Source organism: Acipenser ruthenus, chromosome 10 (assembly GCF_902713425.1).
Source record: "Acipenser ruthenus chromosome 10, fAciRut3.2 maternal haplotype, whole genome shotgun sequence".
Taxonomy (NCBI): Eukaryota; Metazoa; Chordata; class Actinopteri; order Acipenseriformes; family Acipenseridae; genus Acipenser; species Acipenser ruthenus.
The window spans coordinates 31,779,733-31,807,673 of record NC_081198.1 but is presented as its reverse complement, the minus strand read 5'-3'; the positions used below and the strand labels follow the sequence as shown (position 1 = coordinate 31,807,673).

The 27,941-nt window shown below is 43.6% G+C and overlaps 1 protein-coding gene across 4 annotated transcripts; it reads left to right on the top strand.

Annotated features, from left to right (window-relative positions):
• The first annotated feature begins 33 nt into the window (after positions 1 to 33).
• Positions 34 to 27,932, top strand: usp40 (ubiquitin specific peptidase 40). 4 transcript variants are annotated; one of them, XM_034017355.3, is made up of 32 exons: positions 34 to 444; positions 1,083 to 1,284; positions 1,554 to 1,621; positions 2,598 to 2,711; positions 3,592 to 3,756; positions 4,537 to 4,683; positions 5,207 to 5,350; positions 7,325 to 7,456; positions 10,018 to 10,122; positions 10,441 to 10,548; positions 11,788 to 12,082; positions 12,870 to 12,951; positions 13,969 to 14,140; positions 14,289 to 14,373; positions 14,523 to 14,593; positions 14,957 to 15,285; positions 15,862 to 15,991; positions 16,200 to 16,257; positions 16,970 to 17,023; positions 17,433 to 17,521; positions 18,695 to 18,781; positions 19,138 to 19,174; positions 19,394 to 19,458; positions 19,832 to 19,906; positions 21,345 to 21,483; positions 21,738 to 21,817; positions 22,144 to 22,262; positions 22,902 to 22,967; positions 23,424 to 23,634; positions 24,134 to 24,232; positions 25,044 to 25,138; positions 25,851 to 27,932. In XM_034017355.3, exons 1-32 carry the CDS (start codon positions 418 to 420, stop codon positions 25,960 to 25,962), a joined length of 3,762 nt encoding a protein of 1,253 aa, XP_033873246.1. In that variant the 5' UTR covers positions 34 to 417; the 3' UTR covers positions 25,963 to 27,932. The 4 variants fall into 4 exon arrangements, with proteins under 4 accessions (XP_033873246.1, XP_033873238.1, XP_033873262.1 ...); XM_034017347.3 differs by having other exon boundaries at positions 35 to 444; positions 25,848 to 27,932; XM_034017371.3 differs by having other exon boundaries at positions 35 to 530; positions 25,848 to 27,932.
• Positions 27,933 to 27,941: the final 9 nt, after the last annotated feature.

Here is a 27,941-nt window from a genome sequence, read left to right as displayed (position 1 = left end):
AATACTGCTGCTCAAAAGGACCTGTACAACATCAAAACTACAAGTACCATATTGCACCCCGCCATAGCCTAACTTACAGAAACATGGCTGCTCGCGTTATTTGTGTTTCTGTTTACATTTCTTATTTACTTTTTGTTGGAAAACGAAAGTAGTTCAGATTTTTGCTGACAACGGAAGATTGATATTTTGTTAAGCTGTGCTTTTGTTTTTGGTTACTCCTATTTTTTTTGCTTTGCGAATTGAAAAAGACAAGTTTAGTTAACTAGAGAGGTACTGGTAGTGTGTTTATAGCCGAATGGTGTATGTCATATACAATAAAACCCGCTGTAAAAAGCGTAGGAGCCTGTTCGTTTCGTTTAGGCGTGCACTGGCACTGCACAGAGAGCAAGACAACACGAAACACCTCCATAGTGCTGAATGAGTGATTTTGTAAATATTATGAAGGTTAAATCTTTTTTATGATTAATAACATATTGAACAGATTGCAAGAGTGTTTATATTTTTTCTTCGCTGTATTTTTCTAACACAAGGTATAGTATCGCTGTATTATTAAGCCGGAAATGTAACGAGTGAACCGATTTATACAGTAACATTAAATTGTTTGGGGTTAGACTGTAATATACAATTAAATTATTGTTAGGTTTTTTGCACATCAAACTCGTATGAATATAAAGCCATACAAAATATATTTCAGTTATGCCAAATGTTAACTTGTAATATAATTTGAATATATTTTTGTTGAAGCATATAAGCAGCATTACATAAGTGCAAATTAATAAAGCTATTGATAATTATAATATAAGTTTAGCTAACAAGTGACAATACATAATTTCCATTGCCGTTTTATTAATAATGAGCCCTTTATTTCAGAACAGCTTCATCAAAATGCACATTTGACCTTGTGTCGTGATTTGCTTTTAAACCCGGTTCTTTTCCACGCTTGAGATTTAAAAATATAATTAATTACAAAGTCCGTCTCTTCTGAACACGCCGGAGCATGAGATAGCATTTAGCAGAAGATCCAGTGACTTAACCTTTTTTTTTTTTGGCTTGGTGGCTCTCCGAAACTGCCTTCTGTAAAGATGTTCGGCGATTTGTTCGAGGAGGACGCAGTGGCCTTTGTGGGGGACTGTAAGGGCTCCAATGGTAAGAAATCCCGAGTGAAGGACGCCGAGCCCCCGCCGCCGAGAGGAGCCGTCACCCTGAGCGGAATCAAGAACCAGGGTGGCACCTGTTACCTCAACTCGCTGCTCCAGACGCTGCTGTTCACCCCAGAGTTCAGAGGTCAGCAGTTCGGACAGTTATATCTAAGTAGTCGGTACTAGAGCAGGGGTTGTCAAAGGGAACCCCTTTTTAAAAATAATGTGGAATAGGAATCCCCAACTGAGAACAGAAGGATAATCTCAATCAAGAAAGAAAAACAGTACTGCAGTGAAAGTACTATAAATGTGTAGGTGGGTGGGGAGAAACACCTGCCATGTATAGCACACGCTGTCTTTGCGCCACAAATGGCTATGTGTATGTTTCTGATGTGCTTGTTGTCTGTGTTTCAGAGGCGCTGTTCAGTCTGGGCCCAGAGGAGTTGGGAACTCTAAGCGACCGGGACAAACCAGAGACCACGGTGAGAACAAAATCCTGAGAATCTTGTTACACATTCTAGTGCTTGTAGGGTAGAGTTTCTCATGTGTGTGTTGGGTATTTGCTGGGCTTTGTCATGGTTAAGGCAAAACTATTAGAAACTCAGTGGTGAAACCTTTGTCTGTAGGCATGGTGTCTTATACTATTCGAATTCTGATTGAAGTTATGGATGACTTGCCAAAGTTTACCCTGTTTTCACTGCTTTGCAGTGCTTTAAAATGTATATTTGTGGTACAGATAGCTTTAATCTGTTGAATACATTTGAAGAGGGGGTGATTATCTATCAGGGAAATGAAGATACTGCTCATCATCTCCCCTAGTAGAGGCACTACCGTGTGAGTGCAGGGCGAGTCGTTCAATCAGGAGAGCATTGGTTTGAATCCCGGTCTCGCCAAGTTGCTTGGCTGGGAGTTTACAGGAAGCACTGAATTGGCCTTTGATCCCCGCAAGGTTAGAGGGAAAGGAGCTGGGTTTAATTCACCTCACCATGCTACAACAACCCCTATCATTCTGTGTCAGCAATTGGGTGACAGCGGGAAATCTTTTAATTTCAAGATGTGTGATGAGGTGACACATTTTAAAACAAAGAGAGAACAAGAAAGCTGGAAACGATTGTCAAAATGTCTTGAATCTGGACCAGCTATAAAAGCACCCAGCCAGGACTATTATACTGGCACTGTCCTAATGTGTTCATGTTCTTCTGTTTCTAGTTTTAGGTTAGGTTTGCTCTTCTGTATCTTGTTCTTGTTATATAGAATTGTTTATTAAGAACAAAAGTGAAAGAATAGTAATTCCAACTCGAAGCATGGCTTAGCGCAGCCATGTTTCTGTTTGGAGGACCAGGCTGCCTGTAAGGTGAAATGGATGGTGTGTGCACTGCACTGACTGTCTGTGTTTCAGGCTGTCTGAGTGCGTGTGTGTTTGCTGAATTTCTTAATTTCAGGCTTTCTGTGTTTCAGGTGCGAGTCATCCCCTTGGAGCTGCAGAGGCTGTTTGCTCGCCTCTTGCTGGTGGATCAGCAGGCTGCATCCACCTCTGACCTGACCGACAGTTTCGGCTGGAGCAGCAACGAGGTACTACAACACTGCCTGTGTCATTGTTCCAGAGTCTAGGGGCACAAAACTAGCCGAGGCTGTAAGATAGAACCAGACGTCTCTGATAATAAGGAGATGTAGGCAGAATCTTGACCCTTAACAAAACATGCATGTGCTCTAGAAGAAAGACACAGTAAACATGCATTTACATTTAAAACATTGAAACTCATACTTTACAAAGTAAAAGTCTAAAGTTAATGTCAATCAGGGTGATGCAACAAATATTACTAAAATGTATCGGTTTAGCTAAGTTTAAATATATCACATATACCACCTGTATAATATGGAACTGCTATAAAGTTGTAGTTCATTTGCAGACTTTGGTCTATTTTCAATCTGTTTTAAACAAGGTGGGGTTGAGTGGTTAGTGGAGAGAGAGTTTCATTGATTGCTTGAACTATAACATATGTATCGGCAATGTTTGCAACAAGTCAGAAAACCCAGCACAAGAAGACCACATCAGCATTCATACTGTGAATTACTGAACATCTCTGATTTATATGGAAATATACAACTGTAGGCAGAAGCCTGACCCCTGGTGGCTTTGTAGGTCATAGGCAGGGTCCGTATCCTTGAAACATTAAGAAAAAAAAGTTAAGAACTGCGGCTGTATTCCTGAAAATCTTAAGAATAATTTTTTCTTCTTAAGAAGACCGTAAGAATTTGGAGAATTGCACTTAAGGATTGGAATTGATTAAAAGGAAATGGGAATTGATATTAAAAAGTAATTGGAATTGACAGTACCAGCACATGTGTGTCTTCTCTTGCTTTTTAATACTAAAGTGTTCTAAATGCGGTGATTATGGTGGATTGTTACTGTCCCATACTGATTGGGAGATTGCTTGCTCTCTGACTGCAGGAGATGAGCCAGCATGACGTTCAGGAGCTCAACAGAATCCTCTTCAGTGCTCTGGAGAGCTCCCTGGTGGGCACCTCGGGCAGTGACCTCATCAACCGCTTGTACCACGGGACTGTGGTCAACCAGATCGTGTGCAGGGAGTGTGGCAACACCAGCGAGAGACAGGTACACAACCTGCGAGAGGGGAGAGTGTGGGCTGCACAACTTTAGACATGGAAATGGTCAGAGATTGACACCTGTTGAAGACCCACTATGTGTTGAAACACATTGTGTTTGTTGTTTGTTTTGTTTCAATAATAGTAAGATGTTTTTTAAACAAAATGTAAGAGGAATCTGATGTATAATATTAGCGGTCAAGTCTTAAAGAAGAGATTTTTGAGTGTGCAACCAACTTCATCTCTATGAGCGGCATCGAGCAAAGTATACATGGTTGATTTGTCGTTGTTAACTATTTAACTCTAGAGACATTAATATATGATGTCTAATATAGAGTGTTTGTAGTTCTGGATCAACTACCTTCAGCATCCACTCAACACAAGAAGAAACAGCTCTTACAAAATCACTTGCATGTTACAGGGATGGAAATAAGACTCCTGTTGCACAGCAGTTTTACCCATTCCAGGTTTTACTATGAGCCTGATTAGTCACAGTGTATAGGCAGCAAGTTCCAGGAATGGATCAAACTGCTATGCAATGGGAGTCTTGTTTCCCATCCATGTGTTACACACGGATGAAGGCAGGAGTCCAAACATTTGTATAGCAGACTATCACATTTTTAATCATCTTTATTGCCTGTGTTTCTATGGGAACTAAAGACACCTGAAGGTTTTGCTTCATTGGGACCTTGTCTATGAATAGGGCTGCAGTTAATGACATCCCTGCCCTGCTGTGTCGGTTAAAGTCACCACTCTCTGCTCACTCTGTGTTTGATTTGGGAAAGTGCAGGAGGACTTTCTGGACCTGACGGTGGCTGTGAAGGGGGTGAGCGGCCTGGAGGAGGCGCTGTGGAGCATGTTTGTGGAGGAGGAGCTCTTTGAGGGAAACAATCTGTACCGCTGTGGAGCCTGCAGCAAGCTGGTCACTGCAGCCAAGGTGAGGAGGAGAGGGGATGGAGAATGTGAGGGAGGAGTGGGACCTGTCTTACGGTTATGTACTCCATTCTCTAGGTAGGTCTTTGTTGGGTCTCGCGTGCGGTTTTGAAAGAAATGTTCAAGGAAACCTATTCTCACACGTCGTAAAACATGGTATCTGGTACTATAGTGAGTTAAATAAATCTCTGTTTGCAATCCTAGCTTACTGGTTGCCTCATGCTTCCTTGCTCATTTGAGAGTACGTTTTGCAGACACATGCTCCAACCCCAAAGACAATGAAATTACCTGGTAAGTAAAAACAAAAAAAGTAACAGACTACCGGAAAGCAGGGCAAACAAACAGAGAACTTTCATTAACCTCGATCCAGATATCATTTTATTTTAAGTGCATATAAGTTGTGTATCTTTTATAACATGGACCATGGAAGTGGAGTTATTTCAGTCCAATCAATCACATGTTTTCTCGTGGCCCTTTTGGTGTTCCAGTTCAGCCTGTCATTTAGTTTTCTTTCTTTCTCTGTCCAGTCTGCCAAGCTGCGGAAGCTGCCCCCCTTCCTGACGGTATCTCTGCTCAGGTTTAACTTCGACTTTGCCAGGTGTGAGCGCTACAAGGAGATGGGCAGCTACGCGTTCCCAATAAGAATAGACCTCAGGCCTTTCTGCGAGCAGGTATGAGAATGTCACCACCCTGAACCCCTTACAGACATGAAAGAGCCTGGAAACTCCACTGTCGATTCCCAGCGCACAGTCTGTCTCGTCCCCTCCTCTAACTCGCTCAGTGTCACAGGTTCAGTCTTCCATTTCCACACATCAGAATTAGTTTATTCACCATCCCTGTGAGGAGAGCTGGTTTGGTTTAATCAACCATCCTGTCACATTTCAGATATGGCTACCTTGTGAGGTCATGTGACTTATAGGCCTATACATGATAAAGACCCCACACTTGAGCAGACAGCTGTGTTCTGTGACACCCTTTTTTTTAATGGATATTGTCCAATAAAAATAACGTCACCTCAGGAACTTTGAGATGCATTAGATTTTAATAACCTTGCTAATGCCATTCCACATATGCTCTGGCCCCAGAGATGCTTTCTAGTTTTAAAATCCCCCCCCCCATCCTTAGGTCCCATGTGGAGATGTAAGACTGGACCCACGGCACTGAACAGGCTAAAGATGAGAGATGTGTAATGTGTGAGCTAGGAAGACATACATTACCTGCAGCAAGCATGCATCCAGATTTAGCAAGGTGCAAAAAATCAAACTGTTACTGTCATCATGCTACTGTAGTTACCAGAAACTCGGACAGATAAACTGCCCTTTTTCATCAAGTACACAGACAGCACTTTTTATTCCTGTTTACGAAGATTTCATTTGTGTTCTGGGAGACAGCACAGTATTGTGGTGGATCTCTTCACCTGTGTGAGAACAAGCCAGTAAGAAAGTTCTGCTACATTGTGTAGCCAATCAGTGACAGGAGGAGGACAGGAGATCTGCAATCTAGTAATCTAGTTCCTTCCAAACTGAAAAGGCAACACAACCAGAATACAGGCTTTAAGGACAAATAGCCTTCAATTACATTATTATTGTTGTTGTTGTTATAATAGTTATTATTATTGTTATTGTTATTATAATAATAATTATTATTATTATTATTATTATTATAGATTTGTATGATGTTTGCAATCATTGGGTGTTTTAATGGCAATTACTAAAATATTGCTTTTTTCTATTTTATAAGTCTGTATTAAGTTGATTTGATTTTGTGGTCAGAAGCTGCTCTTCAGTTCTACTTTCCTGCCACAGACCTCTGCAATGCAGGCTTGATCAGCCAAAGTGGCTTTATATTAGTAAGCCCCAGAGCCATCTAGTGTACAGCTAGTGTATTGCCAGCAAAACAAAAGGATACTTTGTTGCAAAGTGGCAGATCACAAGATCACTCTTACTTGAGACTCTTTGGCTGATCTAGACTTTGTCACATACTGTATATCTGTGACAGGCAACTAGAACTCGGTCAAAGCACCAAATCAAAATGGGAAGTACTTTCTCTGGTGTGTCCTATGGGGTCCCCGAGTGGCTCATCCAGTTATAGTTGCCGCTGGGAGCACAGGATGAGTCATACAGCTTGGACGGCGCTAATTCACGTCCAGGCTGTGCAAAGAGGCCGAACTTTCCTGGGGACTCCGAGGGGGGCGTCACATTGGCTCTGACACTCCCGGGGTGGGGGATGGGAAACTGGCAGGGATTGCATCTCCTCAATGTGCAACAGCGAACCCTACTGACCAGACACCGAACACATTCAGAGTGGATAAGAGGCAGGGCTGGTCTCTGTTCTCCAGGACTGGTAGCCCGCCCACCTCTGCTCTGGATTGCTCGGCGTAAAAGCGATTCTGGCTTTAAGCTTGTGAGATCGGAGGACACTCACACGCCCTCAGAACGTCTGTGCTGTGTGGGGACTCGCTGCAGTGAGGAGAAAAAACACAATTGGACATTCCAAATTGAGGGAAAAATAAATAAAATATAATAAATCAATAAATAAATGTCTCCTACAATAGATGCTGATTGGAGTTATCAGCTTTATTTTCTTTCACAATTGAAGTGTTTGATCTGGGCTGTGTCTAACCCTCTCTTGTTCTCCCTGTGCAGGTCGCGGGGGCAGCTGACTCAGACTATGAATATGAACTCTTTTCTGTTATTATACACAAAGGTGGCTGTTACGGGGGGCACTACCACGTGTATATCAAAGACCTCGACCGGCTGGGGCGCTGGCAGGCTCCTGTGAGTACAGAGAGGGAAGGGCAGACAGACGGACGGACGGACTGACTGACTGATATGTGCATTGCATGTGTATGGGGGGAGGGGGTAAAGATTACAGTCTGAGAGCTTAGAGTTGAAATGTTTAAGATTTTGAAAAGGTTAACCGCCAATATGCAGTGTTTGCATAATAGTAAGTGCAAGTTGATTTGTTTCATATTCAGCATTTTTTCCATATACAGTTAAATGTTGAACTCCTACAGTCTTATGCACAGATGCATGTTGGGGTCATTAATAAAACATGGCTTCTCATGATGTTTCTGTTTGGTTACAAACATTCCCAGTATGTTAAAGTTTAAACGTATTCTATCCTAAAGGTTCAAAGTTGAGGAATAGGAAACGGAAATAAGCATCCGTACTCTGAAGCTCTCACAATTACTATGTTAGTGCTGCTCTACTCTTCTTCCTTATCAGCGAAGCAACTTTATAGCTGATCTTTCACTGTCAGGATATATAAAGCTAATAAGAGGTTAGACAGTGGTTTAAAGAAGCCTTGGTCAGTAGCCCCCCTAGGGACTCCCGGCCGGTCGTGCCTGTGTATTGTTTACAGGAGGCAGTGTGGTCCAGTGGTTAGTCCAGGGCTTGTAACCAGAAGGTCACCGGTTCAAATCCCACTGCTGCCACTGACTGACTCGCTGTGTGACCCTGAGCGAGTCACTTAACTGCAGATGAGATGTTAAATCCATGTCTTATTGTAAGTGACTCTGCATATAATGCACAGTTCACAGCCTACCTCTGTAAAGCGCTTTCTGATGGTGGTCCACTATAAAAGGCGCTACATAAAAATAAAGATATATATATATATATATATATAGTTTTAGAACACCCCCATTTTTCCAGTTTTTATTGAAATTTAAGCAGTTCAAGTCCAGTGAATAACCTGAAATGGTACAAAGGTAAGCGGTAAACTGCCAGAGGTTAAAAAAAAAAGTTTAGGTTACCAAAAACTGAAAAATAATGTACATTTCAGAGTTATACAAAAAGGCCTTTTTCAGGGAACAAGTAATGGGTTAACAACTTACAGCTGTTTTGCAGCAATGGAAGTAAATTAAGCCTTGAAAGTTGATGCTAACAATTCCTACAGGTGTTCCAACTTTTGTTGATTACTTACAAACCCTCTGTATAAAAGCAGTGTTGGAACAGGCTGTGTTACTACACCCTCTTAAGCATTATTTGGACAGTATTGTACTGCAGGAAGTAGTATATTGCTCTCATAATGGCGAGAAAAAGGCAATTAACAAAGGAAGACAGACAGACCATTATAATCCTTAAAAGTGTAGGTCTTTCCTTTAGAGAAATTGCAAAGAAATCCAAGGTGTCAGTGAGTACAGTTTCCTATACCATCAAAAGAAACTTGGAAACTGGAGGAAACTGTGACAGGAAGAGGTCTGGCAGACCCAAAGCCACAACAGAATCAGAAGACAAGTTTCTGAGAGTCAACAGCTTGCGTGATAGGCGGCTCACAGGACAACAGCTTCAAGCACATCTTAACACTGGTCGAAGTAAGCAAGTCTCAGTTTTAACTGTGAAGAGAAGACTTCTAGCTGCAAGTTTGACAGGTCGAGTGGCAGTAAGAAAGCCATTGCTAAGATGGCAAAATAAGAAAAAGAGGCTTGCCTGGGCCATGAAGACTGGAAGAAAGGTCTTATGGACCGATGAATCAAAATTTGAAATCTTCTTCGGTTCATCACGCAGGGTTTTTGTACGCTGTGGAGTAGGCGAAAGGATGGTTCCTCGGTGTGTGACACCAACTGTCAAACATGGAGGAGGAAGCGTGATGGTCTGGGGCTCTTTTGCTGGATCCAGAGTCGGCGACTTGCACAGAGTGAGTTGCACCCTGAACCAAAACTGCTACCACAGCATTTTGCAGCGCCATGCAATACCCTCTGGTATACGCCTAGTTGGTCAGGGGTTCATCCTACAGCAAGATAATGACCCAAAACATACCTCCAGGCTATGTCAGAACTACCTTAGAAGAAAAGAACAAGACGGTAGGCTTCAAATCATGGAATGGCCAGCACAGTCTCCAGACTTAAACCCCATCGAGCTGGTTTGGGATGAACTGGATAGAAGGGTGAAAGCAAAGCAACCTACAAGTGCAACACATTTGTGGGAACTTCTGCAACAGTGTTGGGAAGAACTTTCCGAACAATATTTGATTTCCATTGTAGAAAGAATGCCACGAGTGTGTTCGGCTGTTATATCTGCAAAAGGTGGCTAGTTTGAGCCAAAAATTTAGATTAAATTTTGTTAAACAAAACGATTCCATGGTTTCTTTTTTATCTCCAATTGTTTATTTGTTCTATGCTTTAATTTCAGAGTACATTGAGACATTAAACTGCGTAAATGTCAATAAAAAATGGAAAAATTGAGGTGTTCTAAAACTTTTGACCGGTAGTGTGTGTGTGTGTATATATATATATATATATATATATATATATATATATATATATATATATAAATAAATATAAATAATTATATAATTTAACGTGACTCCTGTGATTCTCCTCTTGGCTGGTGTTTAGGAGGAAGAGATCAAGTCAAAAGTGCCTGTCAGCGGGGTGAGAGCTCCTGATCCCATCCTGGAGATGGGGGACCCCCTGTCTGTGCTCAAAGCCATACTGGCCCAGGTATGAACCTTGCGAGCAGTGGTGCTGTGTCCAGTTGTGATGAAACCAGTTCCTTAAGACAAGTTGTTGAGTGTATCAGATCTGCATGAATTGGAGGCAGCCATCTGTCTGGCACACACAATTCTGTGGTGCAGGTCATAATGATTTACTTTCTTTTTTACAATGCTGTTAGCTCTAAGGTTGCCATTATGAAGTTATTTTTTACAGGTATTTCCCTGGTCTGGGTTGTATGATGAATAATCTTGCTCTCTGTCTCCCTACTCCTCCTTCATCTCTCTGTGTCTCTCCCTGATTCCCCTCACTCCCTCCCCCTGTCAGGAGGCCTCTCTCAGTGTGCGTGTGGACCAGCTCGGTCAGAAGGTGATGGAGACTGTGGGGGTTTCGTGGAACAAGAGATTCCGTAAGAGCCACGGACCAGTCTACAAGGTTGGTGAGAACAGCTCTGCAGCATCACAGCTCTCCTAACTCATGAACTCCTCTTCTGCTTCTTGTTTAGAATCACATTGAATGTCGTCCGTTTCAGTCATCGCATCCTGGAGACTTCTTCAGAGAAGCCCTTATTGTATAGCAGTTTCATCCATTCCATGTTTTACTAGAAGTTAAAGCAGACACACCTGAGCTTGTTACCTGTACACTGGGGCTAATCAAGCTCATCGTAAAACCTGGAATGGGTGAAACTGCTATGCAACAGGAGTCTTATTTCTAGTGAATGGAATGATGATAAGGAACAATGTTGTATTTGTTGTCTGTCAGGTTATTCTTCGTGTCTGTGAAGAGATCTAGAAAGGGGTTTCACTTTATTCTGCTGTGTCATCTCTGACAAAGGAAAAACAATGCTTCAGTAAAATACAGGAAAGTGGGTGAAAAATCAGCCTGGGAATAAGCTTATCCCAATCAGGCTAGTTCCTGCAACATCACTGTGCTGTGTTTGAAATCGGTGACTACAGGAGGAACAGAAAACCAGCAGCATTCTTGCAGGGGGAACATCAGCCTGGATACACAGATGATGACGTTCATGCGACTAATTCTATTTCTCCTGACGAAAGCTCCTGAGTTGAAGTGCTTTTGGTTTTATTCTCCAGTTGCTAGAATACCCAGCAGGTGTGAATAAAATATCAAAACAAACAGAATTAGGGGGACCCCGATGGTCTCCCCTAGTAAAGGCACAACCGTGTGGTGTGCAGGGTGAGTTGTGTCCTGGCTGTCTTTGCTGTAGATTCCAGAGGGAGTGTTGTTTTGGCTCTGGTAGGTTAGGAAGACAAAATCGGCAGGGACTGTCTCTCCTCATCACGTTACAGCAGCCCTTACTGGCTACTACTGCAGGGCTGGCTTTTGTCCTCCAGAAGCCAGTAGCTTGCTGACATCCGCTGTGGACTTAAGAGGACACCCACTGACCTTCAGCTGTCCTTGTGGGGAGTTGCTGCAGTGAGGGAACATGATTGCACAGTCTAAATTGGAGTCTAAAATCAGGGGGTAAAATAATCGAGCACTCTAAATTAAAATAAATAAATACAAGCAGGCTTCGTTTTTTGAAAAATATACAGACAACATGGGGTACAGCAGAGTTTATGGTGCCACGTGTTTATGGTGTCCCTTGCAGGGTGTTTGAAAGCAGTGGTTCTGATGTGTGGTTGACACGCTCGCACTCTCTCTGTCTCTCTGCAGTTCTTGCAGCAGCACCCCAATGTCTTTCTCTTGGACTCAGACGGCTCTCGGGTTCATCTCAAACAGAGCAGGGCCCCGAGTCCCGAGCAGGGTCCCCAGGAGAGGGGGGGCCAGGGGGATGGGACCCCAGAGGAGCCTGCTGGGTCACACAGCACCCCTCCGCACCCCTGGTTTGATTTCAACGACTCGAGCGTGCAGCCCATCACGGAACGGGACATGGAGAAGCAGTTCCAGGGGAAGGAGAGTGCCTACATGCTGTTCTACAGGAGAGCAGGCCTGCAGAGGCCGGAGGAAGGTAGGGGACGCTGTGAGCTGAGAAAGACCTGCTTCCTCACCGCACTCCGTGTTTATAGTTCTACCCTACATTGCTAAATGTTTCTTCCTAATACCTGCTGCACAAGAAGTGCATTCAGTTACTTACAGTGTGGTGGAAATACACTTCCTCTGTACTTATTAAACACTCATTAGTGCCAAATTTAGAAATAGGAAGAATCATTGACAAATATTCTAGTCTTTTTCGTCAGTGAAGTTGTTTCTTTTATTATTTCTAAATTTTAAAAAATCTTCAAACTATGAAAACGCCGTGCTCTATAGCAAAATTATGTTATGCTAATGATGGGTGAGAAAATGTGTTTCTACCTTAAGTGGAATGGAAGTAGATCAAACATTCACCTGTACAAGCTGTGAAATTGTAAAATTTGTGATGCTGTAAACAGGGTTAGAAAATCACACTAATCCTGTACCCAGTCCTGGCTTTCTGAACTACATCAGTTAAGTATATTGTTTAAATGATTCAGTAGCCAGGAGTTTGAGCAAGCCCTGTGAAACATAGTGTTCCTTTCCTTATAGCTGCGTGAACAACTCCTAACAGTCAACCTACAGACACAGGGCAGACTTATTGAAATGTGATCAGTTCAGAGCAGATTTAGCAGGAGCCTGATTGTTCAAACTCCTGGCATGTGTTGATTTCAATAACATACCTGAACAAGGAGAGTTTTTGAAACCCGGGACTGGGTGCTGGACTCGTGGAAGTTTCTAACCATGCTGTAAAGTTTAAAGCTCTTCCCTGTGTGTGGTTTCAGCCAGAGGGAACCCACGGTACAAAGTCCCGGAGCACTTGCTGGAAGAGGCTGAGGCAGAGAGCAGAGAGCTCCAGAGAAAGAGGTAGGAGCTCAGACTGCATCGCAGCTGCATTCTTACAACCATCGCACCGCAGAAATGCAGCTTGCAGGAGTCTTTTCAGAAGCAGCCCGTGGTTGAAAAATAATAGCCTTGTAAATAATGATCTCGGCAGAAAACGATTTAAAAAACATGCATCAAAAGATTTACCAGGTGACAAAAAGGACGTGTATATCCGATTTGTAGCTAACCAGAAATTCCCTAAATCTCACCTGTTTTGCGCTTCCATTAGCTACATAGGTCTTAGGTGTGCAGTTTTGAAAGAAACGTGTTATAGCAAACATGGATGTTCATTTCAGGAAGTCTCTTACTGTTTCACTTGCTAAGTCGTTTCACCTTAGCAGTGCAGCACTACCTGTAAACATGAAGGGTGTCGCACTAATATTACGATACGATACGTATCGCGATTTTAAGGTTGCGATACCATCTGTATCCCGATTTATTATTATTATTTTTATTATTTATTTCTTAGCAGACGCAAACATACATTTCAAGAATACATGTGATTGTCCTGATTGGCTACTTGTATGATGTGTAATAGGGTCAAATGATCATTTAATGATGGACCTTTTTGTTAAAAGACTAACATTTAATGAGAGGGAAAGTATGTATCCATACCAACTACAAAACCCACATATTCTTTATTAAACAACCATTTGTGCTTTTGGTCTTGTATCACGATGCAAAGGATACATCCCTCTTATGATGTGATATACTGTATCATGTAAAGAAAGTATCACAAATCATTGCTGCACTATGAATCCTTACTCCTGTAGTAAGCGTGAGTTGAACTTGGTGTGGTGCCAGATATCTTGTTTTAAAAATGAAAATACATGTTTGCTATACCATGTGTTTCTTTCAAAACTGCACATTTGAGACTTGTATGATGAATGGAAGAGCACATGTAATACCCACACATTTTCCCGGTTGTTTTGTGTTCGTTCTGTTTGCTCGGTTCCCATCGCACCTCTCCATTGAACCCCCCCTCTCCCCTCCCTGCAGGGCCGAGTTTGATTCCGTCAGCAACACAGTGGAGCTGCGACTGCACCTGGGACCCCATTATCGCCTTCAACACGGGGCGCTGCACCCAGCCTCCCCACCCCAGGACAGCCTGCTAAGACTGGCCTTCGACCGCAGGAAGAGTGTGGGGGACCTGAGGCAGGCTGTATACCAGGTGAGCAAGGGCAGGCAGAGGGTCAGAGTCAGGGACAGTGGTAATACTGCACCTGTATGCAGTGGCATTTATTCAGGATTGAATAAAACCATCTCTGTATGTCTGCCTGTGTGTGTGTGTGTGTGTGTTTAAACTGTGTGTGTTTCAGCTCCAGGACTCGTGGGAGGGGGACATGGCGCTCACAGTTGCTAAGAGTTTACCTGCTGGACTGCACCTATATGACACTCTCACCGGTAAGGAGACCTGCTGCACTCTGTCTGTCTGTGTTAAACCATCTAACCCACTCAATATCCACTAGCACTCAATATCTATAGTCTGTTTCCAACAGCACTTCATATCTACAAGACAGTAAGAGTTATCTCTGTCTGCTTGTGTCCCACAGATGACCAGCAGTCCCTGCACAGCTCGGGCCTTGTGGACGGGTCAGACCTCTTTGTATGGAACGGCAGAGAGGTATGGACACTCCTTTACAGTCACACTGCAGTCACCTTTGGTATTTCAAATTTGAGTTAATAAATCTGATCAATAAAGATTAAAATAGTCCAATAACAGTTAAGAAGTCATTGCTAACCACAAACCCAGATGTGTAGCTGTGCACTGGAACAGCCAGAAGTGTTCAGTAAGTTCCATGTCATTTAACTCTCCTTCACTGTGGGAGAGAGAGCAAGGGTGTGACCTTAATCTTATAATGACGGCACGTGAAAAGCAGTAGTAACTGGAGAGAGGTAGCTGAAGCTTGATATAAGATCCCTTTGATGACTCTAATTGTTTTTAGCTGATAATCACGAACCGGATGTCCCATCCTTTACCTCCCAGGTGTGCGGAGAGCCGGTGCGAGTGGGGGCAGAGTCCCAGCCGGTGCTGCTGAGCATCGTGTGTCCTGCAGGGGGCGTTGGGAGCGAGGCGCTCCTCTCAGAAACTCCGCAGGGGTTCCCTGCAGACTGCAGGCTGGGGGAGGTGTGCGTGGAGCTGGCCCGGCAGACAGGCTCTGAGCTGGGGGAGCTGCTGCTGTGTCGCTGGGAGGAGAAACAGAGCCCACGCTGGAGAGTCTATCCCCCTGCAGACCTGCACAAGACACTAAGCCAGCTGACACTGTGCGACGGGGACGCTCTGCTAGTGTTGCACTCACAGGCGCTGGACTGCAGGTGAGACGCATGTTCGTGTTCGTTCAGACAACAGAATGTATAAACCACTGTCAAAAAGATACCATGCAGAGGAAAGGAAATAATTAGCAACAGTGTGATTTCATTGGCCATTATTTCTTTCCTTTTGTCTGTTTGATATCAGATCACACTGATTTCACTTCCAGATATTCCGTAGAAATGCATCTGCCAATGTGAGCAAAATCTCTGCAGTGAATTGTGGGATTAGAGTCACAGGCAAGACCTCTTGACAAACAAATACATCTCCCAGTATGCACAGCGGTAGAGAATACAGAGAGATTAGCTGTTAAGGTACAGCTAAGGAACACGTACATGACAAATTAGTTGCATTTGCTAGTTTGGCAACATATTTTCATTGTCGGCAGTAAAAATGTGGCAGTCCTGGATGAAAGGAATATTCACTTTTGCTGTTGAATCAGTTGGCACTCTATTGTATAGATGAGGGCAAATGAGAGAAAGGCAGCTTTTCTTGATGTGAAATTAACACATTGAAGGGAATAACTCTGAAAATCTGAGTATCTGTACAGCCTTGGTTATAACGCTGGTCCTGCCCCACAGCCTGTTCACCCGGAGCGGAGACATGGTTACTGTGGGAACGCCCTCGGACTGCAGCTGGCTGCAGGTGGAATACTCCTCCCATCCACAAGAGGGCAGCAGAGTGGCTACAGTGCCTGCTGAAGGAGACACCGTGAGTGCAGGCTGTCTTTCCAACTTCCTTAAAGATCACACTTTACTAATTCCTAACACCAAAAAACAAACCAGCAATTCTTCACATTGCTATATTTACAGTTAATATTACTTCCTCGGAAGTAGTGTGTGCTTATGTGTCCCTATTTAATAAATTTATGTACAAGCATATCTTTGGTGGTGTTGCTGCCATGCCTTTTCACTTGCAGTTGCTGTCTGAGATCAAGCAGAAGGCCATTGAAGAGCTGCAGCTTCTAGACCTGGCAGGTAGGCAGGGAGGTAGAGGGCAGCCGGCCTGGGGGTAACATGACGCACATTCAAATGGTCTTTATTGGCATGACAAGTTGTACCCGGATCTCATAATTAAGGAAGGGGTAGTATTTTAGTTTTTAGATCCATCGTAATGAACTTGATGTACAGTAGCTTCCAAAGTTGCCAAAGTTATGTCTGTCTATCTCTCTATTAAAAATATCAATACTAGTAGATGTATGGAAAAGCTACTTCAGATAAGGAGGCTGCAAGCTACACTATAATACTGTGCAGAGATTTCTGCTGCCCCTTTTCCCCAAAAAAGATTTTTAGTTTTCCTTCATCCTCTTTTATCAAGAAATCTATTTCTTGTTCTGCCAGCTGCTTGATAGAATATTTGTCTAATTTCACTGTGTTTTGCACAGTGGAGGATGAAATGTGCCTTGGACTCTACACTTTCACAGTCCTGTTTCAATCAGCGGTTTGTGGTCACTAATTTTGGATTGGGGATAGGATCTGCATGTGTTTTGGTTTTTTAATCATGGTGTGGTAATCTGCTAGGGTGAATTTCCTGTTCAGGGAATTGTAAGTGTCTAATTTATTTTGAGTTATAATTTCAGCGTGTTTTCACTCTTGAGTTTGATCATTGCAGCTGGATAATGTCTCAGCCTCTTCCTTCCTTTTTCTCTCTCTCTCTCTCTCTCTCTCTCTCTCTCTCTCTCATATGCAGGAAGTGACTGCTGTCTCAGACCGATGGACAGAAACTGGAAGCTCCTCCCCCCAGGTACTTGCCCCCCCTCCATTTTAACCCACTCAGACCTCGCGCTCACTACATATGCCTGAATAGATAAACGTCTGCTCCTTAAATATATGCAGAGGACTTCACCCCCCAGAGGATGGTTTCTGCCAAGACTAGTGAGACATTCAGGGCATTAAATACCCCATCCCCTGCACCACAAACCAGCATGGGTGGTTGAATACTTCTCTGAGTCGCTGTCCAGCACAGGAGCGAGTTAATTCTAAACTAAAGCTGCAGTGGTCTTAGAATGAACCAGTCTCCATTTAAACTTGGACTTCTATTGATTTAGGCCGAATTCACAAAGCAGTATTGAAGTAAGACTCATATTCAGCTCCTAAAATGTTAGTGCACTAGACCAGCCCAGCTGTATTGACTCCCTGTCTTGTCTCTGCAGTGCGGGAGGATGTCAGTGTAAGAGAGGGGGGAGTGAAGCTCACCAGCACCTTGTTTCTGTGTCCCAGCCCGCCCCTCACAAACACACAGGTATGTAGCTCACCGCATACACAGTGACACACACACTCCCACAGGTACGCACCTCAACACACACACTCACACATGCTGAAAGCCACAGGTATCCAGCTCACCACGGACAGACAGATCCACACATGTTCCCTCACTCACACAGTTGCAGTACGAGGCTCGCCCTCGTTGATTTATGATCCATGATATAACGCTGCAATTCAGACCACATGGGACACAGCAAAGGTAAAGTAATGTGTTTCTTGTAAACATTACAAGGTGTTCTGTAACACTAAATTGTAAATTAAGTGTAGTTATGTGTTTATATTTTGTATTTCTTTTGATGTAACTGTTTTTGGAATTATTTAATTGCTGTATTGTTTTTATATTTTATTGAGCATAGGCTATTTAGGTCTATCTTTTGTATCAGTGCTCACACTATTGAGATGTACCTGTCCTGGCCCTGCATGCACATAGTGAATAAAAGCACTAAAGAGGCTGATCACTAGGTGGAGCTGGCTCTTCCCTTTACAAAGACACTGGCTCATCTAGCCGGATATTTGTATAATGAGCCACTCAGAATGATTGCAAACATCACAAACAGAAATGTGAAGCTACTTTAATCCTTTCCCTTCATATGAAATATTCACTTCATTACTTTGAGTCAAAAATACCTTTCAAGTTTTTACTGCAGTACATTTGCATGGTATTTTTGCAGGTTCCCCCCATGGTTATGCTATGCATTTACCATAGTTTACCATGTGTTTTCTTTTTTTATATATACTCTTTATCATGAATCTCTGTGCTTTACAATGCTTACCTATTCTTTACCATTCTTTCACTGTCCTTTTATTACACTTTGCTATGTTATTACAATGGGAAACTATGATCAGGGTAAAAGTGAACAGTTGTAAGCTTAGTAATAGAAAGCCTTTATCAACTGACACCCGTTTAAAAACCTACATGATGATAACTGGTGACCCACCTCCCTTCAAAACTAGAGTCTCACTGCACTTCCTAATGAACTGTGCCAAATACAAAACCCCTTTAACCCTTGTTTGGGCCCTGGAAATCTCGCCTGCTGTGTGGAATCTGTGTGTTTCTTTCTGTCTGTGCGTGCGTGCGTGCGTGCGTGCGTGCATGCGTGCGTGCGTTTGAAGGCAATTTCATTCCCCGCCTGTCTCTTGTGTATTTCAGCTGTTCCTCTACTACACCATGGGGTCCGACCCCCAGGCTGGTCCTGAGATGGAGCTGGTGGTGGAGGAGAGCACCACCGTGAGAGAGGTGAACCAGGGGAACAGAGAACCAGGCATAGGGTCAGGGACTGGCATAGCTAAGGAAATGGTTCCAGAAGTCACACCTGTTATGCACTGGCAGGCTTCTTGCAAATCGGACATGTGCAGTTTTAAAAGAAACGCATGTTAAAGTAAACATGCATTTTCATTAAAAAAAGTGTCATGTGGCAATCTGATATATGTGTGTGTTCCATTTCCTCTGTAAAGTAAATCAATGATGTCTATACCAAGATTTAGCTCTTGCTGGCTCAGTGGAATTCCTGTTGCACAGGGAATGCAGTGGCTATTGATAACCATTACAAAGCATCACAAACACCTGATTCATTGATTGCTTTTCCTATTCAGTGTCTGAAGCAGATGCTGGAAGTCGCTGGTCTAGAAGGTAGGTGTTTAGCATTTGTCTGTCCGTATCTTTGTCAATGGTGTGTCTGTGTGTGTCTGTCTTTGTGTATGTGTCGGTGTGTGTGTGTGTGTGTCTGTATCGGTGTACATGGCTGCAAACTCTGTGTTCCAGCCCAAGCTCTTTGCCTCTTGCAGGAGAGTGTTGTCTGTCTGTCTGTCTGTGTCAGTAACCTAACCTCATGCTGTTTGCTTTGTGCAGGAGAGTGCTGGCACTTAAGGAAAGTGGACTGGTGCTATGAACTAGGGGACCCACTGAGTGAGGAGGTGAGCAGAAAGTCAGTGTATAATCACATCTGAAAGGATACAGCTTGCAGTTCCATTATAATGGGGGGTTTACTGCTCCCTTCCCTGTTTTATTAGATTTGTAAAGGGTAAAGCTAAAAATAACACAGAAGGGGCCAGGTGGACTAATTCACCAGCCTCTCCTGCCTTTCACATTTCTCTGGAGTTCTAGGTTCCAATCTGGTGGGCTAGGTGGTGCTAGTGGATTAAGGTTAAAGCACTAGACCAGCCATTACCTTTCTCTGGAGTTCTAGCTTCCAGTCTGGGGCGCGGTGGTGCAGTGGTTTAGTGCACTAGACCAGCCTGTCCGGGGTATCGCAGGGTTGGTGACTGTGTGCTGTGTGTTTCTCGACAGGACGCCTCGCTGGCAGAGCTGCAGGTCAGCAGTGGAGACACCCTGGTGCTGACAGAGGGACGACTGCCCCCCAAGGTACAGCAAACACAACCACATGTACCCCCAGACCCTCACTTCGTATCGAGTTTTATACAGGATGTGCAGTGTATTACATTATTTAATATGCAGTCTATTACATTATCAAAGCCCCTTTCACACTGGCACTCCTACCCGAGTTCCGACCTGGGTTCTGACTACCTGGATCACAATCCCACATACCTGGTTCGAACCCAGGCCGGTAGCGGCCCACCTCAGGATGTAGGTCGACACACTTTGACCCGGGTCGAGCGAGACAAATATGCATGATGGGCATTCGTAAGCAGACAAAGTAACAAACCGCCACGTCTGCATTAAGGTTTCACTGCAGCAAAGAACATTTCTGCTTATACTGTTTAGCCACATTTCTGTTGATTGAGACACAGCATGAGCCAGATTGCAGCAGGGATAAAGAAACATTTTCTCTAATCAACAATTGGGCTGACAATTCAATCCAAAGAAGCTTGGATGGAAGCGTCCGTAACAAGCACGCCATCTTGAAAGCCTGAACAGATGAAAGGGTGATCAAGTGAATGTTGCTGCTTCCGGAGCATTGCGTATGCGCATTGTGTATTTGCTTCTGTCACCCAGGTCAACCCTGCTTCTTCAAAAAGCAGTGTGAAATTGCACAGCTAACCTGCATGACACCGGGTCGAGCACCTGAGTAGAGCATGCCAGTGTGAAAGACAGTGAGTAGCAGGGTTCCAAAAATATAGTGTACATGTCCCCACTTGTTGCTAAAACTGTAAGTAACGTACCTGTAATTTTTCTTTTCATTGTTAACATCCTGACAACTTTTTACACATAACTTTTTAAAGTCTGTTTCAAAGCTCCTTTTCAAAATGTCTTCTCTAGTGCACTGGAGGTTGAGATCTCTCCTCTAAATCACTGCAGGAAGTGTGATTTAAAAAAAAAAAAAACATAACAAGTTCTCTGGCTTTTCTTTTCCGTACCTCATGGATCGTTATTGCTGTGTTACCTGTTTGACAACGTGGGAAATAATCCTTACGCTATCCGTGCACTAGAGTGGTCATTTTCAAAAGAGCTTTAAAACAGACTTTAAAGTTATAAGTGTAAAAAGTTGTCAGGATGTTAACAAAAAAATAAAAAAATTACGTACGTTATTTAAACAGTTGTACAACACGTGGGGACGTGTAACTGTATTTTTCGTAACCCCGCTACTTAGTCTTTCATACGCAGTGTTTAAATTTCCTCTCAAGATAGATAGCATTACTTCTGTATTAAGTGTTGCTGCCGCTTGTCTTCTTGCTGCAGGGTACTACTTTTTATTGATACTATTTGCTTTATAAATAGCTAGACATGTTTCAATTATATAACTTTTTACTATTTATTTTAAAGGATTTGTCTTTAATATTGGCCACATGGCTAGCTTCGCTTCACCTCCCCCCCTGCTGTCTGACTCTCTTCTCTCTTGCAGGGTTTCCTGAAGCTGCCAGTCTGGCTCTTTGCATCTCTGAGAAACGGAGTTCACTCGGAGACAGGGAGAGACAGGGAGAAAGAGACAGAACTGAACAACATCACTGAGCAGATCTGTGAGCACAGCATCTCCACTGTAGGTGAGCACGGGAAGAGAGAGGGGGACCTCGCACTGCCATGTACAGATGAGACTCTCTACAGTGTTGGCACTGTGTGTTTTTTAAATAATAAAATCGCACAAAGGAATTGTGACATAAAAAAATGCAATTGGAACAAAACAAATACCCAGAGTTTTGTTGCTGTTTGACTGTGTGCTGATTGAGGGAGCCCCTGTGTGTTTGGCAGTGTGGAGTTTTGTTCCTCATCGCTGCTCTGTCTGTCTCTGTCTCTGTAGAGTCCTCAGAAGCAGCTTTGCAGTACGTGGGGGGCGTGGAGATCTCAGGGGAGGCCACACTGGAAGATCTCAAGACACAGGTAGGGGGGTCCAGTTGAAATGTCTGCACACTTCGGGTTCAGTTACTAATGAAAAGCTAAAAACTTGCCTCTGTCTTCAAATGACCCTGATTAGCACAGGCTTGAGGCACGGAGACTGAACTGCTCCCTCCCTCACCCCTCTAAGAGAAATGAGGCTCCCTCCAGTTTAGAGCAGACTTGAGGCATGGAGACTGAATTGCTCCCTCCATCACCCCCTCCACTTCAGGGCAGGTTTGAGTCTGGTGATCAAGCTGCACGCTGTGGGTTAAGAATAGCCCCTGCTGTCAGCAGTTCTTGTTCACTGCCCCTCCCTCTCTGTGTCTCAGGTCCTGACGCTGCCCGGCCTCCCTGATCTGTGGGTCCCGTCACCAGGGTTCCTGCGAGTCTGGGTGCTGGAGAGCAAGCGCCCCTGCAGGATCCTGAGAGGAAACCAGCTGCACATCAAGTAGGTGACCAGCAACCAGTCCTGCCTGCAGCACTTCAACATTACCTCTACTTGAATAGCTGGAATACCCAGGGCTTCAGATAACAGTAATTGGGCAGTTTGCATACGAGGACTATCAGATATTTTTTGATCTGCATTGAAGTCAATAATAATATCAGTTAAGTAATAATAATTTAAATATTTGTGTTCTCTTAGTGTGCCAGGAGGGGTTTTTGTTGTTGTTTCTTTTGCAGTCATGATCCTTGTTCTAAAGTCTGCATGTCTAAATGCTGGTCCTCTTTTGGATCTGCGCACCACTCGTTTGAATCCCTGCTTTCACCGCAGTGAGTGCATGGTGGCCCAATACACAACAACCTGCTGAAGACACGAGTAATTTGTTTTTTCAATGCCTCTGCATTCCGTTTCATATTCATATATTTCAGAATGAAGCCTTGTCCATGGCAACAGGGCGGCACAGCCTCTAATGTTCACACGTGCAAAGATCTCCAATAGAGTCCTCTTCTGGGAGCCAAACTGCTTTTTAAAGTGTGCAACCCTCCCTTGTCTGCTGACGCTCCAATCAGAATTACAAACATGATATCGGATTAAACTTCCGCTTTCTCTTCTCTCTCCCTCTGTCCCTCTCTTCTCCCTCTGCAGCAGTTTAAAGCTGGGCAGCGGGACTGAGATTGCCATCCAGCCCCTGGCAAAGGAGGAGAACTTGGGGTGAGTATCGAACATTTTGCAGCTGCTCTCACTGGTGCGCTGAAGAAGGTGCTAACCGAAAAAGTTTCTTATAGTTTGTATAAGGCACTGTTAGATGTTGTTTTTTTTAATCAATTTTAATCATTTATAGTTGTGAACATTTGAATAGATCCCACAAGTGTAGTGAGCTGTTATAAAGGTGTGTCTGCACTGCTCTGTGCATGAGATCTCACAGTGTGATCCATTCCTGGTTTTACTAGGAGTTTAATAAGACACACCCAAGCTTGCTACCTACACACTGTGGCTAATCAAGATTGTAGAAAAACCTGGAATGTGTGAAACTGCTATACAATAAGAGTCCGATTTCCATCCCTTATAGGGTAGACACATGTTAAGTCCTGCCTGCCTGGGTCTCTTCCTAAGCCCCAGGATCCAGGCAGCTAGTGCCCTCCTGTTAAGCCCTGTCTCCTCTCCCAGGCTCCAGGAGCTGCTGCTGTACCTACAGGTGGGTGTTCCTGGGGAGCGGCAGTACTACCCAGCGGAGGAGCTGGTCTGGGACACCAGCAGAGACAGCAGCTCCCGGGCCCTGCGCCAGGCCATCGCCAGCCACTACTCCCTGCCCCCCGACAAGACTCTCATCGCCAAGTACTGCCCAGACAAGAGCCATTGGATGCCCATCTCTAGCTGGGTGAGTGTGCTAGGAACCAGCTAGCTAGCCAGCCAGCCAGGCAGCCACTGCCCGCTCAGATCAGAGACAGGGACTGGTTTTAAAAGCTTTTACCCCTTTGGAGTGAAAAAACAACCTGTTTCAAGTTACAAAATGAGAACTAAACAACCTAACTTAGTTTTATATACCTCATTTTCAGGAGTAATTTATTCTATGAAGTAAAAGGCTTTGAAAGTCAGCCCCAATCTGTATTACACACTAAACAGAGTTCAGAATGTGCACATCAATGTTTCTGGGTAAAAGTGAACCTTTTAAAGTCCTGTTGATTACAGAACTGAAAGTCTCGTATTTAGCTTCATGTTTAAGCCCAGTAAGGTTGTTTTTTATTTTTTGATTTTCATAATTTAGTAAGGGTATGTTTTTTTTTTCTTTGATTTTCATAACTTAGTAAGGGTGTGTTTTTTTCTTTGGTTTTCATAACTTATTAAGGGTGTGCTTTTCTGTATAATGTTTTGTTTAGAGCCAGCAAGTGTCAAGGAAAAAGAAGAAAAAGCAGCAGCCTGAGAGCCTGCAGGGGGCGCCCTTTCACCTCCGGGACGGAGACCTGATCGGGGTCAAGGTGAGCAGGGCTGCCTGCTCAGTGCTTATCCAACAGACTCGAGCTGGGGAACACCTTACGAGCAGCCAGCAGCTTCAAATGTCATTTTATTTCTTTTTTACATTTCCATCACTATTCTGAGTGGTTCCCAGTTCTGTTGCTCAAGTGAGTTGCTAATCATTTTTCTCTAAATTCTTTGAGCTGGTTTGAGCCTGTCTGGATTATCTGAAGTGCCAGGCACTGAACAACCTTCCTCATTCTATTCCTGCGCTACATTTTATCTAGACAGATATGACATTGTCTTAGGATCGAAATAAAACGAGGAAGGCTGTACCCAGCACTTAGGATTCTCCAGACAAGCTCAAAGCAGGTCAAAGCCAGGTAAAGGATGATTTAGAGAAAAATTTTAATAATATTGGAGCGACAGAACCACTGAGAATGATTACACCATTGGTCACCATTGACAGCCTTGATTTTTTTATTTTGGTTAATCAATGACACATTAAATATTGCCACACAAGAATTTGAAGTGAAAGCTACTGTCTCGAACTTGAAACGCTCAATCACTGAGGTATATTTAATGTTTGTGCAGTGTGGTCTGCAGCTCATACTTCAACAAACGCCAGGGCTGGGGACTTCTCTTTTTTTATTTTTGTTTTATTTTTTTTTAGGATCAACTCACTGGCTCTTGTGTGATTTTTAAAGAGATCATGTTAGTTCTACAGTCTCTAGAAATACTCGCTGCACAATCTGTCTGTCACTGTTTAAGGAAACGAGCCAGACTATTGACAATGTTATGGCAGGTGTTTCTTTCTCCTCTCTTTTCGGTCAGAACCTCTTGATTGACAGCAACCGAGACTTCAGCACGGAGAGAGACAACGCTGAGAAAGAGAAGCTGAGACGGGAGGCTGAGGACAAAAAGAAAAGGTGCTGCAGGAATTGCACTCTCTTACTCTCCACACTCAAAAACCTGCCTCACTGTCAGTGTGGTGCCAGTGTTCTGCACTCAGAAACCTGCCTCACTGTCAGTGTGGTGCCAGTGTTCTGCACTCAGAAACCTGCCTCACTGTCAGTGTGGTGCCAGTGTTCTGCACTCAGAAACCTGTCTCACTGTCAGTGTGGTGCCAGTCTTCTGCACTCAGAAACCTGCCTCACTGTCAGTGTGGTGCCAGTCTTCTGCACTCAGAAACCTGCCTCACTGTCAGTGTGGTGCCAGTGTTCTGCACTCAGAAACCTGTCTCACTGTCAGTGTGGTGCCAGTCACCATCATCTGACCCTTTTCAAAACTGACAGCATCTGCTTGCAATTGTTTCAAGCTTTTGATGAAGCAAAAGTTAGTCAAGGGTATCCTGTTCAGGATCCCCAAGTGTCTCCCCTGGTAAAATCACGGCTGCATGCTGTGCAGGGTGAGTCGAACAGTCGAGGGAGTGCAGGTTTCCATCGTCGGTCTTTGCTGGGGTTTCCGGAGGTAGTATTGGCTGGTGCTCCTGCTGGTTAGGGGGGCAAGACCGGCGGAGATTGTTTCTCGTCGCGCTACAGCGGACCCTACCGGCCAGGCACTCGGTGAGCTCAGGCGGACACCTGCAGTCTGGTCTGTGGTAACTAAGTTTACTGAGTGTGTCCCTTCTCTCTCCAGCAGGGGGCAGGGTGTGCGCTTTCAGAGCGAGGAAGCTGTCGCTGATAAGAAGCCTCCTGCACGTAACAGAAGACCGGAGGTCCCGCTCTCCATCAATGTGGGGGTCTTCAGATAACACAGCCCCTCGCCCGCAGCAGTGCAACCCCCCTCAGTAGAGAGAACTCAGACCTGCAGCTGGATTTCAGAAGCTGGTCGCAGCTCAGCCCCACACCTTCACCACGCTTTAAGTCTTTGCTGCTGCTGCTGCTGCAGGTATTGTACTTAGCGAATATGATCACATGAACCCCGATTAGAGCAAACGGCTAAACACTGACGCACTTCCCCACAGCCAAAGCTAATTGGAATGCTACCTTTTCTGCTGTGCCACAATCACAATAACAACTTTATATTGGTTTGTTTAAGATCTTTGTTTAAGCAATTCCCAACCACATAATGAAACTACTGATCCAATCCAGTTGAAACACAAGTAACAGCGCCTACAAATAAGTGCATAACAAAGATGATTTGTCAAATAAGAGTTTTGTTGAGGGTTACACTGCAATCAATGAATTCAGACAGATCCGGCATTGCAATTCCGCTCTACATCCGTACCCTCCTTCCTAACGAGATCAGAATGAGAAGGAGCGTTGTTTATTTCTAGGTTACAATGCTGTGGTCAGTGATGCCTGGGTGAAACCGTTAAACTATATTGGCAGACCAGATTAAATACTAAATTGATTGACTGATAGTTTACCACAGTCTGCTGGGTGTGCCTCTGTGCAAACTGAAACGGGCAGAAACAAGTCAGCAGGGGGAAAGCATGTGCTTATATTTGCTTTAATACAGTACAAGGGAATTCTGACAAAGCTTTATTGTGCCAGACAGAAAGGACTGCAGCTCTAGTATTGAGTTCCACATTAATATACCAGGGCTGCTACTGAGGAGAACACACTCCTAACCAGACTGAAGGGTGAGAGGTGTTGTGTGGCTTCCTGAATCGTTACTGACAATCGCTATTTCCTGCCATTTCATTGTCTACAGAATCACCATTGTCCAACCGCTTTGTCCAAACTCAAACCAGAGAACTATTTAGTTAACTTCGAATGCACTCAGTCACAAACAGGCTGAACTTACAAGAAACCAAGTCAAGTAGACTTCTCTAGCCAAAATGTCGGTCTGCTTGATGTCTTTATTTTTTTTGTAAGTTACGCTGTACTCTTTTAACAGCCATGCTGGGGGGGTGTAGAGGGTGAGAACCACAGCCATGCAGGGTTAGGGCTACCAGCGGCAGCAGTAATGTATAAGGTGCAGCTGATAATCATCATGGAGTCCAGGATTCCTCGCTCTGCAGACTGAAAATGAAAGCAACGCCAAGAGGAGAAGCTTGTAAACCCAAGAAATATGACAAATAGGAAAAATGGGAGAGGTGTGTTTTTTTTAAAAAGGGCAGGGAAAAAAGCTTCTATATTTAAAAAATAAAAAAAAGATTTTAATTTAATTTTCAAAAATAAAAAAATGTGTATTAAACAAGTGCTAACCAAGTCTTTAAAACCCCACTGAAATCCAATTCTAATGTTTTTTTTTTTTGTTTTGTTTTTTATAACTTTCCTAGTGCTACACTAGGTCTTTCGTGAGTTGCCACTGTTGTCGCTAGGTCCTCTGTAAGCCTCACCCACATGTCTACTGCAGTTTAAAGACTCAGTTACAACTTCAACATTATGGATCAATTATTTTATTTCAGGATTTGGTAACGGAAGTTAATGAACCTGCCAAAACTTTGTCACATACACACTGAAAGTTAAGTTGAATATTGCCATAGAATACTAAAAAGTGGGTGTATTTTTAATTTAACATTTTCACAGTAAAAATTGCTTCACGTTGCTTGAGATTTTTGTACAACCAAATGGCATTACATATTGATTTAATCTAAATGAACACACTACAATGAAGACGATTTCTAGTTTGGTGATAATCAAGATGGTAGCGTAGTGTCTCCTTTTCAGTTTGCATTAAATCTTCAGTTTCAGAAACACTGCTGTCAAACCCTGATCACTTCCAAATAAGTATGTAACAAATGATATTGTAATAAAGACGGTTTATAAAATGTGTTTGATA